This window comes from Thamnophis elegans, chromosome 10 (assembly GCF_009769535.1).
Source record: "Thamnophis elegans isolate rThaEle1 chromosome 10, rThaEle1.pri, whole genome shotgun sequence".
NCBI lineage: Eukaryota > Metazoa > Chordata > Lepidosauria > Squamata > Colubridae > Thamnophis > Thamnophis elegans.
In genome coordinates, this window is record NC_045550.1 from 35,604,795 (window position 1) to 35,622,448 (window position 17,654).

The 17,654-nt window shown below is 33.9% G+C and overlaps 1 protein-coding gene across 1 annotated transcript in view; it reads left to right on the top strand.

Moving 5' to 3' along the window:
- The window catches only part of CLSTN2 (calsyntenin 2), a 198,291-nt gene extending 193,792 nt beyond the window's left edge, over positions 1-4,499 (top strand). The window contains 4 exon segments of the mRNA XM_032225672.1: positions 2,681-2,740; positions 2,743-2,790; positions 2,793-2,863; positions 4,302-4,499. Coding sequence (XP_032081563.1) covers positions 2,681-2,740; positions 2,743-2,790; positions 2,793-2,863; positions 4,302-4,499 — 377 coding nt within the window.
- Positions 4,500-17,654: the final 13,155 nt, after the last annotated feature.

Below are 17,654 nucleotides of genomic sequence, written 5' to 3' on the forward strand. Positions count from 1 at the left end.
CTCCCTACCTACCTATTGTATTTCTCTCTCTCCTCTCTCTCTCTCTCTCTCTCTCTCTCTCTCTCTCTCTCTCTCCCTCCCTCCTCCCTCCCTCCCTCCCTCCCTCCCTCCCTCCCTCCCCCCATTTCCCTCTACCTACCTACTTTTTTTAAAAAAAAAACTGCCTCTTCAAAACCTTGGTGCATCTTATACTCTGGTGCGGTTTATACTCTGAAAAATACAGTATGTTATTAATAATATTCTGAATAGCAAAAGGTAGTATTCCACTCAATACTTTTCTCAAGTTGGTGTAAAACTATTTATAAGTTCTATTGCTAGCATTCAGCTAATTGCAAATCAATATATAACATAACTCTTGTTTTACTATTTTATTGATAAAGATATTAGAAATTTGTTGAGTGCTTGGGTGATATCACACACTATGCCCATGGCCTTCACCTCACCTATTAACTCTGGTTAAATTTTGATGTAGGTACTTCAGCCTATTTTCTTTCATTCATAAAGATAATTTTGAAGTTAAGTCAATTTCTTCTTTCACCCCCTCACTTAAATCATTAATAAAAATATTTAAAAAACTGAGGAATAGCACCTTGTCAGGCAGCTGGGATAAGGATCAAGCCCAAGAATCCTGTTCCTTCATCAAGATCTACAAGCTCAAAAACATCCCAGATAACATTTCCAGATGTCATCTCTATCAGCTGATCAGATTCTATGCATCCAACTTCCAACTCAAAGCAAACATGCATTATTTTATGCACACAACAACCCATTCATGATTCTTTTGGCCCATCCTTCCTACCAAGGCCCAAATCACTCTAAAAAGTGCTGCATTAGGTAAAAGCTCTAAGTGTGGAAAAGTACTGACACTTCACCATCAATATTGCCATAATGTAAGCTCATATTTCAGCTTATACAGTATATGCATCTGGTCACAGTCAATGTTCCAGTTTCACCAGTATCATAATGAATTGTCACTTGACAAAGAGAGAGAGAGAGGCCATTTGGAGCAATGCTATCTAGAACATTCATGTAATTCATATTCCAGATGTCCAACCAAACTGCCATCCCTATATTGCTAGGGAATTCAGTCCCAATCAAACAACCCATTCTTGTTCTAAAAACATCTTGTGATGTTATAAACATCAAATGTGTTGATATGTTATAAACAGTTCATCATCAACACAACTCAAACCATGATACAAGAAATAGTATCTTTCCCATCAACACCATTTGCATAGCTAGTAATTGCAGTATTTTTCTTTTCCTTTTCCTGTCCTATTTCATGAGAATAATGCATACACCCTCAGGGCCCTTAAGCTTTCTTCCAGGTTTTCAAAATCTGTGGCAATGCCCTTATAGCTGCTACTTGAAGTATTATATATCAACATAGCAGAAGGATTAATTTTTGCTGAACTTAATTAAAGTTGAAAGCTGTTCTGTTATATCCTGATCTATGCTAGTGGCACAAGCAGACTTTATATGCCATTGAGTCTGATCAGCATACACTTGTTGCAGTTCTTCATATTAATGAACAACCAATTCCCCCAACTCTTTTTCTTTGTCTTAATAGCTGCAGTCTCTCTGCCACTCGGGAACCTAACATTTTAATTCTGAAGTGTCATTTTATTTTTCTTCCCTAGTTTTATTGTTCCAGTGATACAGAATATCTTTGGCATCCTTCTATTCACTGAGCTTGCTTCTCTCTTTTTCTGTCCCTATAAAGAGTTGCTCCCACTGTTAATTTCTGTTGTGACATCTGCTTTCTTTCTACTGATAAATCACTGTATTTTCTTATCAGCTTAAATGTCTCTGTTTGCTGCTTCTTTCTCTAGACTTTTTATTCAATGTTGTAATGTCCTTGCATTGGTGGTAAATTTATGCCAGGTTGTTTTCTGGCAGGAAAACAAATTTGCCATTGGCATGAAAGGTCTCATCATAAACTCATGCCCATTCATTGCTGCTTTTACTTCTTAAAGCATAATAGAGAGTTTTTATTCATTCTTTGTCTCTTCTCACACTTTTGTGTTAACCAAGTATAAACACATGACTTACAAAGATGTATTGTGGGTGCCTCATTAAACTCCCTTGCCAAATTCTTCTTTCATTTGCTCAGTGAACTTGGTCTGAACAAAGAACATGATGGCACCAAATAAACTCTTCCCTAGATTTTACATGTGTTGCACCTCTCGTATCCATGCATACAAATGAATATGTGAGGAGGAGGATTTTGTATAAATAGTTTTATGCATTATGGTGTCCTCTATACTGATGATGATATTGTGTATGTGATTCTATTGGAAGACATATTATCCATTTACATATTCACTGACTGTGTGGGTAGTTTCTGGAACTCAAGAGCTGGAATTAATAATAATAGTAAGGGATTCTATACCAAAAGACATTTTAAATGTGATGATCACCTACAGATGAAATTGCTATTGTTTTTTTTAAAAAACTCTGTATTGGTGAATTGTATTTGTTATCCTTTTTGTAATGATTTCTTTTAAGTTCAACCAACAAAACAAATGTAACTGCAGTTACATTTAGGTATCATTATACCTATAATTGCTATAATTATAACATAGCAGCCTTTATTAATTAAGAAAATGCTAAAAACACTAAATATACCTAAATGGCACTGGAAGAATATGTTAAATTGCTCCATTTTATTTCATTTCAGTACTTCCAAGTATGGCTACCATCATCATCATAATCTGTGTCAGTGTCTTAGTCTTCATCATATCTATGGGGTGTACAGAATCATTCAGCTTGCTACCCATACTTCAAAGGAAATGAAACTAACTAAGAAAATGAAATGGACTGGGATGACTCAGCTCTGACTATCACAATCAATCCCATGGAAGTAAGTAGAAAAGCCATATTGTGCTATATTCTTGCTACCAGTTCTATTTTTCATTTATATACAGAAATCTTTTTCAAAAACCATCCTTGGCTACCCCCCCTCCCCCCCCCCGCAATATTTATTAAATGTATTGAGTGAAAAGAAAATCATCCTTCCTACTTTTAGATTGGCCTTATTTCTAATGTTGTCATGTGTCTGAACATGATATCTATCTAGTCTATCTAAAGATACACTCAGATACACATACCATGTTTTCCCCAAACATGTGACTACCCTAAAAGTACGTCCTAGCTTGATTTTTATACATGTGACCAATATAAGTCCTACCCCAAAATAAGCCCTAATTAAGACTTTGCCACTCCTGGGTGCACAAGTAAAATTAAGTTAGAGGGCAGATGGGATGGTGGTGGAATCTGCCCTATTATTTACCTTCGGACATTTGCAGCCAGGCCTTGCACACCCAGACACCTGCCTTGCCAGCCTATTTTTTTGCTGCAGGCTGGCAAGACCTACAAGGCTTTCCTAAAGGCCTCTGTAGCTGATAACAGAGCTTTGGATTGATCCGGAGCTCTGTTATGGCTGCAGAGGCCTTCAGGAAGTTTCTGAAGGCCTCTGACAGAAAAACGGAGGCCGGAAGGGATGTCGCAAGTGAGGGTGAGTCAGTGTGACAATACACACACCCTGAAAAAGAAGACCCTGATGCCTTTTTTGTGGCAAAATATAAGACAGGATCTTGGTTTTGGGAAAACATGGGTAGATAGGCCTGTTCAGAATTCTATATTTCATGGAATTATTATATCAGCTCTTATTGAAGAAATTTGGTTTAATCTTAGAAGGATGTAAACACTTATTTGTATCAATAATACATTGAAGTTATGAAAATAACTTTGCAGACATTCTAATGACAGTGTCCTTGTTCAGTCATTCAGGAAGGTCATTATTACATTTTTTTGTAGTTGTAGCTTGGCCTTTTTTCACATGCTGAATCTAATAATGTATTATTGATGATATCGCTGTATCAAAGCTACAATGAAAAATGAGTAGAAGTGCTTGCTTAATCAAGAACAGATGGATGACATTCAAGTTGGATTGTTTTATCTCGATTCATTATTTTAATATGATCTTATAGAAAAGATGTCAGGTCATATATAATTGAATGATATAACTGCTTTGTTACTTAGTTTATTCTTTAGCTTTTGTGGATTTAGTAAGGAAGGTCACTTTCATTTATCTCTAGGTAAATCTGTTAGTCTATAATTTCTCAGCTGATAGGTTAGCCCTATCAAATATGACTATACATTTGAAGGGTGATTTCATTTTCTTTTGGGTATATCTAAACATGTACCAACCACACACTCTCATTTAGAAATTTACAAATAAACTTTAGGTTCTTTTTTCTTATCAGCAGCTCCATTTTATGTTTCTTTATTATACATAGAAATATGAACAACCTTGCGGAGAACAAGAAAGTGATGAGGAAGAAATTGAAGATGAAGATGATACAACCAGTGCAGAGTCAGATGAGACTGAAGAGGAAGAAGAAGAAGAGGAAGAAGCCATAGGGAATAAAGGAAACAAACAAAATCCAACCAGGCAAGATCAGTTGGAGTGGGATGATTCAACATTACCCTACTAAAGTCTTTAGTTTTCTTTCTTTTTTTGTATAAACCAATACTGTGTATTTTGAGTCAATCCTACTGATTCAACCATATCTTGGATCTATGAATTAATTGACAGTTTAACTTCCTATTGACTACAGGTGATAAAACTGCATTGTCTGAATTTGATATAGTTGTATCACAACTACTCCTAATAGTTGTTCCTTTCCTAATATGTGAGTAATAGCACCTGGTAAAGCACAGCATACAACTATTAAAGAGTCACTTGTAAAAAGGACACCAACCTGACATCATACATTTGTTACTGCTTCTCTAGTTCCATGAAAAACCCTGTTCCTTTTAAATGTGTATAATCAAACCCAATTCAGAATATAAAGAGGATAGTCCAGGTTGCTTTTAAAATTTTCCAAAGTTCACACACACACACATTATAAATAACCTCTTTTTGGGATTCCTTTTAACTTTGCCTTGCTAAAGATCCTACTGTCAAAGACAGAAGATGTACATGCTATTCAATGCACAGGGAAAAATCCATTTGCACATATCTTCATTTTCACTTTTTTCTTGTGGTTATTTGACCTTTGCAGAGAGTTTCAAAACACACTGAACTGTATATGTCTGTGCATGTATAAGAATGCACTGCTAATGTCCAAAGTTTGCTAAAAGATTTCTTGTCTAGTCCCTCATTTCAAACTTAGTTAAAAGGCATGTAAACCCTATAAATGGAAATCTTTGTCTGTGGTGGTTTTTCAGTGCCACACAGATTAAGAAATGTTTTCCCTTGTGTGAAAGATAAAACTAGAGTGTTACTGTAGCTAATACCTAGACTTTTGATCTTTAAAGAAAGTATCTTCTGAAAAAAATGTAATTATAAATAATCATCCAGTTGCAGAATTTTGTGGCAGCTCTGAACCATCATAGAGTTTGCTTGGAATTCAAATATGTGCTACTGTATATGTAGGAATTTAAATAATATTTATAATCTCAGGAAAAAAGACCAACTCTTTTGCATGTTAAAACACTCAAAGCTCTGAATGCATTGTTACAGATGGAATAGGTGTTTTATATAGTCCTTTATCAATAAAATAAATTCTAGGAGTAAAGAACTAATATCATAGTAAAAAAAAAATCATCTAATTTTTTTAAAAAACCCTTGTTGTAGATCCTTCTCTTCACCAAAGATGTTTTGTTTGCAAAATTACAAAGAATTCAACTCAGAACTTAAAAGTATATTTAAAAAAAACCTGGTAGCAGTTGAAAACATTTGGTAAAGAATAATATTGGGTAGTTTGCATTTTTCCAGCTAACCACTATATTTTGAATGTTTATAAGTTTGTGTGCTTTCTTATATATTTTTCTCAATATTTGTGGCTCTACATTTGAATGCCAAATAGTGCAGTATTTGATGCTGTGCATGTTTTACATATATCAAACATAGGCATTTGATGAAGAAGCAAAATGTTTTGTATTCATATTTTCTTAAAGATTTGGGGGGCTCTTGTTCCTTTTTAGCCCACACATTGTTGATAAAATCTCCTGTCCAGTGGTTTTAGCTCAACAGCAAATAAATTTGCATATAGAATGCATGTGAAGATGTCCCTCTTGTGATTACATAACTCACTGCCAGGCAAAAAAGTAACAAGAGCCTATTTTTATGTTTGCTTTTTATTTTTTATCATTGCTTTGAATGAGTGTCATTTCATCCTTTTATGTCAAAAATGCCTCTATGTATGACAACTTCCGAAACAGAGACTAGTGCTGTCTGTGACTTTGAAAGAGCTTCAAATATTATTTTTTTCTAGGAATAATTTTAGTAAAGGGTATATAGGAAATTGTCTGCACAAGTTCAGACTATTGTCGTTATAGTCTGCTAACTAACAGTAACTGCCTACATTCTCCTATTGGATCTTTTAATTAGAAATGACAGAGACTTTGTGTGCAAGGTAGCTGCTTTGCCACTAGACCATTACATGCCTGGCTAGTGTGCAAAGTTTTACATCATTTTGAATCTTGAATAACTAAAGTAAATCTCTTTGAGCAATTGCCTAATGAAGGTACCATAGTTCTCAAGCTTTGAATATTATATTATATTTTTCTCTGAATGCATATGGATCTTTCGTAACTGTGTATGATATCAGAAATACATTAAAGCTAAAGGATGGTGATGGCAATGATGATGATGATGATGATGATGAAGATGAATTTTTTTTACTGGTGTATGTATGCTGGTCTTGTTGTATTCGGGTCTTTTCGGGTCTTTTCTCATGTAAGATTGAGATTGTCTTGGCAATGTTTTGGCGAGATCTCATCACCATCTTCAGGCTGGGTTTTGGGCTTAAAGCATCGTCGGAGCTGCCGTCAGAGGTATTGTCATGTTTATTCATGTTGTGGGGGTGTTTCTCTATTTCAATAGCTTCCATAAACACCCCCACAACATGAATAAACATGATGATACCTCCTGCCTACCAGAGATCTGGAAACCAGCCCTACTCAACAAAAAAGCCCGACCCACCACCCAGGCCATTACAACACAAAACAACAATGGACACACAGCCAGCACCAATCAGCACCAATCTACCAATCATGATACAACCACACAGCCAATCAATCCACTTACTGAAACAAAGCCAACACTCTACACCCTCCCCCACACCAAGATTTATAGAAAGACGGCAGCTCCGACCATGCTTTAAGCCAAAAACACCAGCCTGAAGATGGAGAGTGAGATCTCGCCGAAACGTTGCCAAGACAATCTCGATCTTACATGGGAAAACACCCGAATAAAACAAGACCAGCATACCTACACCCGTGAAAATCTATAAAAACATACGTACGTACATATGGACGTACAGACGGACACGCGTGCGCACACACACATACATATCCATCCATATCTTACTGGATCCTAGTAGCCCATGAGCATATTCTAAATTAAATAATTTAAATTTTAGAATGCAGGAATATTTCCCCTTCAAAGTAAAATACATGATAAAGCTGGATTTTGCTTATTTATTTTAACAACCTACAGAACCAGATAATATTACCTGACTTTAACTGGATTAAACTCTCCAACAATGTTTTTGGTTTTTTTTTTAAAAAAATACAGCTGTTCTACAACTGCCAAATTAGTTTTTATCTGTTTGACTTCTGAGGCAAATATTGAAACTGATTCATAATTGTTTACCTTCACACTGGTCTTTTAAACTATGTGGTAGTGTATCTGAATACAGTTTTACTTTGCAAAATAATATAAAAAGTGATTCAAAACCCAGATATTAGGGGCTTTATGTCTAAAGTAATCTAAGATTGTGTCTCACTTTTGATATATAAAATGACAGGGTAACTTTAGGCCAGTCATATTCTCTCAGCTCAGTCCACCTCACAGGGTAGGGGTGCTATCACCTTAGGTAAATGAATTTTCCTTAGCTTTCATGGCCATATTCTTAACATACAAATAATTATTTCTACATTTGTATTTATTTTGTATGATTTAAGAAAACACAAGTGGCATTTTATCTCAGTCTGTTTAGTTGTGTGGGCTTTAATTTTAGTAGTAAAATTTAGTAGTAATACTGAACTGTCAATTTTAAATTTCTTTAAAACTGCCCACATTTTTTTACTGTATTGAGCACTACCTACTAAAACAGCTTGAATGAAAAAAGTAAGACAAATCTTCCACTCTCATCATTGAATGGGAAGAAATAGTGAAAACTGAAGGAATCAATGGAAATATCTGTATGAGGACAATTACTACAAATACCTGGGCATCCTTCAAGCTCACAACATCAAGCACAATGAAGTAAAAAAAATTAGTTAGTCTCGAATATATCAAGAGAGTGAAGAAGATTTAAAGTCCAAACTCAGTGGAGGAAATACCATCAAGGCAATTAATACCTGGGCAATTCCAATCACTGGATGTACAGCTGAAATAGCCTGGACTGGACTCAATCACAACTAAAAACCATGGATATGAAGACCAGAAAAATAATGACAATGAATCATGCCCTTCATCCTTGCAGCAATGTTGACATGTAAACAACAAGAAGGAATTGCATGGAATGCTTCAAGCATATCAAGTCATTGAAAAGAAAAAAGGACATTGGAAGAATATCTGAAGGACAGTGAAGAAGTTGCATTGAAGCTTCTATACCAGGAAAGCTTATTGAGTATTGGAAAGACCAAACTGGCCTACAAGAAAGTCTAAATGAAAAACAAAAAAAGAGACACGGGAGAAAAAGTATTACATGATCAATACATTAAAAATAGCAGGCAAAGCAGATAATACCAAGACCTGGCAGTGGCTAAGAGTGGATGAAACAGACAGAGGGGTTGATTTTGACTATACAAGACCAAACCTTAAGAATAAATGCATACAAAGTCAGAATAAAGAAGATGGCAACAGATAGCAAGTGCCACTTTTGCAAAAATTGAAGAAACAGTAGACCACTTGGCTACTAGCTGTAAAAAGATTGAACAGACTAACCCAAACAAGCATGACAAACAATGATGCATTGGAATCTTCAAGAAATACTAATTGCATGCAAACAAGAACTGGTGGGATCATAAAATAGGAAAAGTTATAGAAAATGGAGAAGCAAAAATGCTCTTGTACTTTAGAGTATAAATAGATAGGCATCTGTTAGATAATACCTGAGACATAACAATTGTCTATAGGAAAGGGGAAAAAAGTCTTAGTGGATCTGACAGTACTTGGAGATAGCAGAATAGAAGAGAAAGAGCTGAAGGAGATAAAATACAAAGACCTCCAAATAGAAATAGAATGTCTGTGGCAAAAGAAAGGAAAAGTAGTACCAATAGTATAGGTACATTGGTTGCAATTCCAAAACAACTGCAGCACCATGGAACACTATCAGTACTGCCAAAAAAAATTCAAAAGACAGCTTTACTTGGAACAGCTTACATACTAGGATGATACCTTTAACAGCATGAAACATCAACATCTGCCTATCTTAGGTCCTTAGGAAAAATACAATAGTTTGGTAAAAACATGAAATCCAATCTATATATCTGGCTGACTGTGTCACCAATCATCATAATAAAAACTTGAAATTGAATAAATTATATGGCATGAAGTGACCATGGTGGTACCATCAGCATACTAGATGCTATTGACAGCAGAAATGTTACCAATTGCAAAAGGCCACACTACCTGGCTACACATATACTATGCCAATTCATTACAACATCCTAGGTTCTTGTGAAAAAATGATACTTATGAAAACTAATGCAAGCTAAAGAATTTGCAGCTGTGACTTTGTACTGTTGTGAACAGATAATGAGAATTATGACTCTATAGGTTGACAAAAATGCCAGATTCAGTCTAAACATTAGGATGACTGAGCAAATGACCATACTATGTCAACTATTATTAAGACTGTCACTCTTGGAAGACCTGAAAGAGAAGGTTAGAAGTAAGTCATTATGGAGAAAAATCTATCTATAGGGCTAAGTGTTTAAATGACTTGATGACATGTAATCAATCAATCACAGTCAGCTACATAGATAATCTTTTAAATGTATTTATTATATTTATATTAAGCTCAATTTTCCGGGACCAGACAGGACATATATGGCACTCTTCCTACAGCTTCTTCCTACAATAATCTTGTATGATTTGTTTCATTATCAAGTCTTTCCATTGAAATTATATGGCTAAGGAAAGATATGGCCCTAGTTCACTCATCTTTGTCCAATACCTTAAATCTTTGCAAACGCTAAAGCGATAATGTTTTCTCCACCTAAAATGCTGTTTTTTGGAGCTGCTAACTTGTTTTACTAGGCCAATAGCCAAATGCAGTTATGCTACACTACCAGCTAACAATTTAATGTTAATTTGAATTCTTTAAACTCTCTGTATATATTTAGTAATAAAACCAGAAGGCCTGCCATTGAAGACATTGCTCAATTAGTATAACAGCATATTTTTGGCTATATTTCTAAGATTGTTAGAATTTGGCTGAGAAATACAAGCAATTAAGTCATTAAGTCATCAAGATGAGACAGGAAAACAATCCAGAGTTTGCCAAATCAGGTACAAATACTGGAAAATCTAGGAATAACAATACCACCAGCAAAAATATATATTGAATGATGGTAGTACTTTAAACTTTATAAAGAATCGTTAAAATAATGTTGTGGCACCCTGCTCTGAGCAGTAAAGATAGTTCTCTTTCAAATGATTTTTCTGTTTAAAAAAACATATTCAAAATGTAAAAGTTACAAAACCAGTCACACCCTGTTACAGCAGATTTTGTATCTACTGGTGAAGGCATCCTGAATAGACAATTTCCTCCCAGTCATTCCTACTTTCACAAATACAAGTGACACATTCCACAAGGTCCCCAAGAGTTTTTGGGAGGGACATCAGGGAAATTCCTTGTGCTGAATTAAATTGGTTTTGCAGATGAAACCAGTCCTCACATCCATGAGAAACAAAGCTTGAATCTGAACAGGTAAGTATATATTACTGTATGTATACACACAAAGAATATACAAAAGTAATAAGTCATCTAGACTGTTGTAGAATAATGTGTGTGACTATTGGGTAATTTTTCACAAGTCACTTCATATGCTATTCACCGTATTTTTCGCTCCATAAGAAATCCTTTCTTGCCCCTGCCCCCAAAATGGATGAAATGTTTGTGCATCTTATGGAGCAAATATCGCACCCGGGCCATGGCAGCAGGTCCCTTTTACAGTGCTGAACCCTGTTGGAGTCAGGAGTCAATAGGCAGAGCTGGCACATGAGAGGACACCTATCTGTTGTCCTCTCAGGCTCTACCTCCTGCCCTCACTACACTTCTGCTCCATATTCGGCACGGCAATATGCACAGTGAGACGGGTTTCCAAATTTTTTTTTTTCTAGGTGCGTCTTATGGAGCGAGAAATATGGTATATGTTTTTAATATGCTTTTAATAGTATTTTCTTAGTAGTGTACTATCATTTCCCATTGTGTAGTATACATGGCGGCTTATAATAATCAAATGGAAAACACTAACATGAGTTTAAATTGTAATGTTAGATACAACCATTATAGCAATGTAAACATTAACTAAAAGCAATACTCTGCTACCTCAAATATTAAATGCAAATTACAGTTTTAACGTCATTTAATAGACATCAATGATGGTAACTTATAAATACATGTTCCAAAAATAGACTGGCACTAATGATACATGCTTTATAATCAAGAGCCTGTAAATCATGAAGGCATATAAGAAAGAAATTATATCTTTATAATAGCATAGTAGTATGTTGGATTGTTCCCAGAAACAGGCTAATAATTAGACCTTATTGGAAAAACAGAAAGCAACAACCAAAATTTATTTTCCTGTCATATTCCTAATTTCTCTAAATGTTCAGAGGCAGTTATGCATGTAATGCATTACACTCATCTATAAGAAACATTGGTAATTTGGCATAAATTTTGATATGTTTTGTAGAATGAAACAAGTCTGAAGATTAATTAGTACTGAAAATATAAAATGTGTGTGTTGAAAATTTAGTGTGTGAGACTGGAAGTAGAAAATTAGAAAGACTAAATCTAATCAGAAACAGAAGGTTAATTTGATAAAACTAATGGTATCCAAATCATACATATCACTATACTGAATTTCTAATATTAAGCTTTTTTACACTGTATAAACAGTGCATATTTCCCAGCATAGAATATTTCATGGAAAAATGGTCATTGTACCATTGGTAAGCACTATCATTTTAATTTCCAAAAGGTGCATCAAAGTACATGAACTTAAGACCTCTTTGTAAAGCCTTAAATGTTTTCTTATCATGAAGATTAGCCAGAGTATACCAACTTTAAAATATTGTAGATACTTACATTCCTGTGTGTTCCAAAGCAGCTTTTGGAGATCAAAACAATTTCCATGACATATACAAGTACTTTAGAATATTTACATCTATTGATGGGATGAACTGAACACAGCTATAAAAATTGGTGTGAATTAAGGATGACCTATAGCATCAAAACTAAGGAATAGTTGAAAAGAAATAAATTGTAAGATTACTGGAAAAGAAATGATGTTTTATCTGTAAATCACATTAGTTCTTAATATTCTTCTTGTCTCAATGAATGAGTACTGCTTTTATGTACTGGTACTTATATTTGTAAGTGAAAAATATTATATAAATCTAACTTACATCTAGAATATGACCCAATATGAGTTGTGAAAAACTAATCCTTTTCCTCTATGGATAGATGTGCATTTCTTCATGGTATTAAACCACATGCCATTTTACATTGGTAAAGTATATATCACAACTATTCCGAAATGTAAAGGCCCTATAATTTGTTTTACAGTTAATTTCAATACTAAATTGAAATTTGGATTTAATACTTAATATTCTGATAATATTCAGAAAAACAGAAAAGATCTTTTGTTTTTACTCACCTGCTCTGCAGAGAGGTATACATATCCCAGTTAAAGTTGTTGTAGATGTGTAGTGGACTAATGTTTAATAAATATTAAGAAATAATTATTGAATGTTTTACAATGGGAGCAAAAAGAAAGATATTACTGTCAAGCTTGTCATACATTTTAAAAGGCAGCATGATAGCTGTATAGGGCATTTTCAAATGTTTTAGTATCTGAATGTATAGCATCTGGATACCTGGTGTCAGGTCCTTGACTGGACTTGAATGATTAATTATTAAGTTTTCACCAGTCTAAATAGGCATTTAATTGTAGATTACCCACACATAATATATATCAAATGTATATGGTCCCAGTGACTCTCTGCAGTTAATATACTTTCTATCCCATTTCTATTGAAAAGTAATTGTTTAATAAGTAGTAAAATTTAGATTTATCCCACAAATAATGATATATAAATGCTGATAAATATCCTATACATACTGCCAAATTATCAATATTTCAGCATTGAAAATAGGAATATAATTGTAGGTCATATTTCTGTCTTTCTCAGGATTAAGGAATGTCTCACTAATGCAGCCCTGGTATGTGGTATGTTAAATAGTAACAATTTAGTATTCTATTTTTAATAATCCTAATCATGCTTTTTCTTATCTTGATCATTCCCTATGTACTTATTACATCTTCTAGACTTAAAAGATAGAATTACTACTCCTAACTCAGCATTGTATGTTCTTAACAACATGGTGTCCTAATTAATTTATCAAATATTATGAATTTACGTCTTCAGTGTAATCATTTGGTATCATATGTGGATACATTTCTGGGATTTATGGTTGTCCTAGTCATTTATAATTATCTTTGTTTTGAGAAACATCAGAAATGAAAGTAATGAAAGCAGCATTTGGGAGGCGTGTTAAACAAGCAAACAAGCTGGTATAAAATCCCTGCAGCTGTGATATATCAATACAAGCCCCAGTTATAGGATTCCACTTTTTACACCTTTGTACCTTTTCACCCTACAAGTATAGAGAATGTTTTCTTTTTATCTTTTGTTGTGGTTATGGACTAGATTGATTTAGCTCTGCTTCTTTCCTTTTCAAACCTAACTTTCACACCATGCCCTCTTACAAAAGAAATATTTTAGAATCTACAAAAGAAAAGATCTTACTAAGTAGATGAAATCTCTACTGCCACGACTTACTGGAATCTATTTCTCCAAGCACAATTTTGCATTTTATCCCTTATGCATGTTAGTAGTCATGTAATAAATTGTCTAAAAACCACTTACAGATATATTTTACTGATATTCCTTTTTTATCATCATTACCATCATCACCACTGCCACGTTGTTGTTGTTTGTTGTGTTGTTTAAAAAAAGACAAGGTTGCTAGAAAAAAAAGGGAAATGAGAAATGGTGAGGGAAAAGGAGAGTCAGGAAAAAAATTACATTGAGTTAATAATGCACAAGTCCTGTATTTGCAACTAATGAGGTTAATCCAAAAGTTTATAACTCACTGTTTTAGGCAGATAGTAGAATGTATGATCTGGATAATGGGATAACTTGGTTTTAAGGAGATATTATCTCAACAGTTTTGTTTCTATAGATAAGATGGAAGGTTATAAGTAATATGATTTGGGATGAAAGGGCAGCAGGAGACAGAAATGAAAAATACCGCCATTTATGTGAATAAGAGTTTCTGGTCAAGTAAGAGGAAATGATCTTAGAGCTCAATCTGGAAGGCTTTTAATGCAAAGTAAAGTTAAGGAGATGGATTTAGTCAAGGTATGGAGAAATGAATGGAAGATTGCCTAAAAATAGATGATCTGTGCAGACACACATACATGGTTTTAACCTTCATAGTAAATTAAATATTAAGCAAAATAAACATTTTCCTAGTAGTAAAATATTAAAATACTGCAGATATGCTGGCTAGTGAACAGTTTTATAAGAGTCACCAGAAGTTACTTGCCCACACTTCAATCATACGTAGGCATATTTTATTGAACCATTCAGAGAGTCTTTCTTTGTATGAAAGTCTTTTTCTACTTTCAAAAGAGAACTCTGAATTCAACTCTGAATTCAGCAGTGAAAAGTTATCATGACCCTGTGCTTTTAAATAGATCATTATCTTAGGTAGTGACTGTTTGGAATAGTTATTCTTCACTGTATTTTATATTGTAGTTATTTTTCCCTTTCAATATTTGATAGATTTGTTTCCTCAGAGGCTTATTACTTTATTCTGCTTAGCAATAATTCTACCCTTGGCATATATTTTTTAATCCAAAAGTTGCAATGTCACTGGCAGTTTTATCACTGAATAATCTGATCACTATTAGAGAGAAAATAAAATAAAAATGGGAGACCAAGATATCTTATGATTTGCTTCGACATTTGACCATTATATTTTAATACATTATTGTACATGAGAGATAATCAAACAATAATTGGAAACACCTTGTTGCTAAGTTAAATTATGTAAGAGTGGATAATATATGCAGTATAAGGAATTCAATGAGTATATGCAATTCAGAAGGAATATGAATTCTTTTTAAAATATGACTGTATTACAGATCTGCTTATTGTTATTTTTTAAGAAGAACTTTAAGAAAACATGGTTAAAATAATCACATAATAACTAAATTGTTATATATAGAGAAAAAGTTAGTTTATTTTCTTCTTTTCTTCTTCATATCCTCAACTATGTGATGTAAACCTTGTCACTTTGAATGATAACCTCTGAATTTCAGATTGTGAAAGGTTCTAGGTTTTACACCGTTATTTGCAAAATTTATTTTTTAAATCTTTGGCCTGCACATGTACTAAAAATATTCCCTTTTTTGTGATCACTCTGGCACTTTCTGTGAATTGGCCAATAAATATGGTTTTAGAATTTCACATAAAAATTATGTTCAGTTATCTTTATTTTTTCAAATGTTTGTGAGTCTTGCACTGTGAAGAAAACAACAGTTCTTTTTTTAATTTTCATTTCAAACAAAAATAATGGCCTTATAGCAGTGTTTCTCAACCTTGGCAACTTGAAGATGTCTGGACTTTAAGTCCCAGAATTCCCCAGCCAGCATTCGCTGGCTGGGGAATTCTGAGACTTGAAGTCCAGACATCTTCAAGTTGCCAAGGTTGAGAAACGCTGCCTTATAGTAATCGTGTGAGTATAAATATATTCTGTCAGTGTGGCTGGACATGAAAATATGAATTGGTATAGGAGGTAGAGTAAGATAGAGAATAATACATGGGAATGAGATAACATGAGAAAGTAACTTGAAAATACACAAAATCAGATGGAGGAAAATTTAATCTTACTCTCTATGCTTTGTTTTTCACATCCACAAAGCAAACTTGCTTATCTTAATTGAATGAATAATGTTAATAAAAGTGAGACATATAGAAAGGCAGTCTGAAGGGAACCTAATGTTCACTAAAATAACCAAATAACCAAATTTATTCAGTCATATTTATTTCATCAAGCTTTCTTGACCACACTAATGTACATGTCAGTGGAACAATTCTAAATAGGAATTGTTTTGTGGAAACATGACCAAGTGTGTCATAATAGAGAAATAAAATGAAACCACAGGGTCTCTCTCACTTATACTGAATCTCAATTTACACTAAATACGTACACTGGAACACAGTTTTGCTTCCTGTAAAAAAAAATGGTTATTATGATAGACCCCTTCAAACGCAGCACAAATATAGTTTCAGAATAACTAAATCATGCAGGAAACTTGAGAAATATGAAATTAACTTTTTATCACAATATTGTATTTAATTTACTAATTTAAATTAGTAAAATTAGATTTTATATACCACATTTAGTTTACTAATTATATTACTCTCTCTCTCTCTCTTCTCTTGTAGTTGTGTGTGTGTGTGTGTGGTGTGTAACAGATTATTTCTTTAAACAATACATAGGTTAAATCACAAGTTATTTTTTTCATTAGCACCCAAAGTGTTCAGGAAGAAATCCTTTTTATCCAGTAATACATATACAGTAGCTTAGGGAGCATATAGTTGGCCTTGTCTGGAAGTGAAACAGGATAATCTATGGTTAATATTGGAATGGGAGACTGCTACAAAGTGTGAAGGCTGTGGAACCTCTGCATGAATGGCAAGCTCCAACACCTTCAAATTAACAGAAACAGCAACCAAAGGTAAGATTGAAGTGCCAGCAAGTACACCAAACCCATAGAACCTCTCCAAATGAAGAGAAGATGGGAGATCATCCATGTGAGCAAAAAGGTAAAATGATTTAAGAAAGTTATAAGTGAATTAAGGGACCAGACAAATGGAATGGAATGAATATGAGGACTGTGGACTAAATCTAAAAACTGAAAAAACATGAGGGGAAAAAATCAAAACCATTCTCTAAAAACCAGAAGCCTATGTGGATATGTCTATGAAATCACCAGGAATCAGGTTCAACAACAAATACTTAATTTTTTTACAAGCAAAAGTCAAGTACTAGTCATAAATACTACTCATTCATCACCATCGCACCTTTGGAGAGTTTCAGAAAAGGGGGCCAATAATTGAGTATGACTTGTATTCAGCATTGAAGCCATCATAACTTCTTTCAAATTGCATCATTGCATTCCTTCTCCCCCACTGGTTTCCAGCTTATTACCCTAGCCCACTCTTATTTTGAAGTTTGTATTTTGACCCTTAAGAGTTTTTATTTTTGTTAAAAGTTTTGATGTTTAATGTCTCCCATTTTGGCTATAGCACTTTGATAATTCAA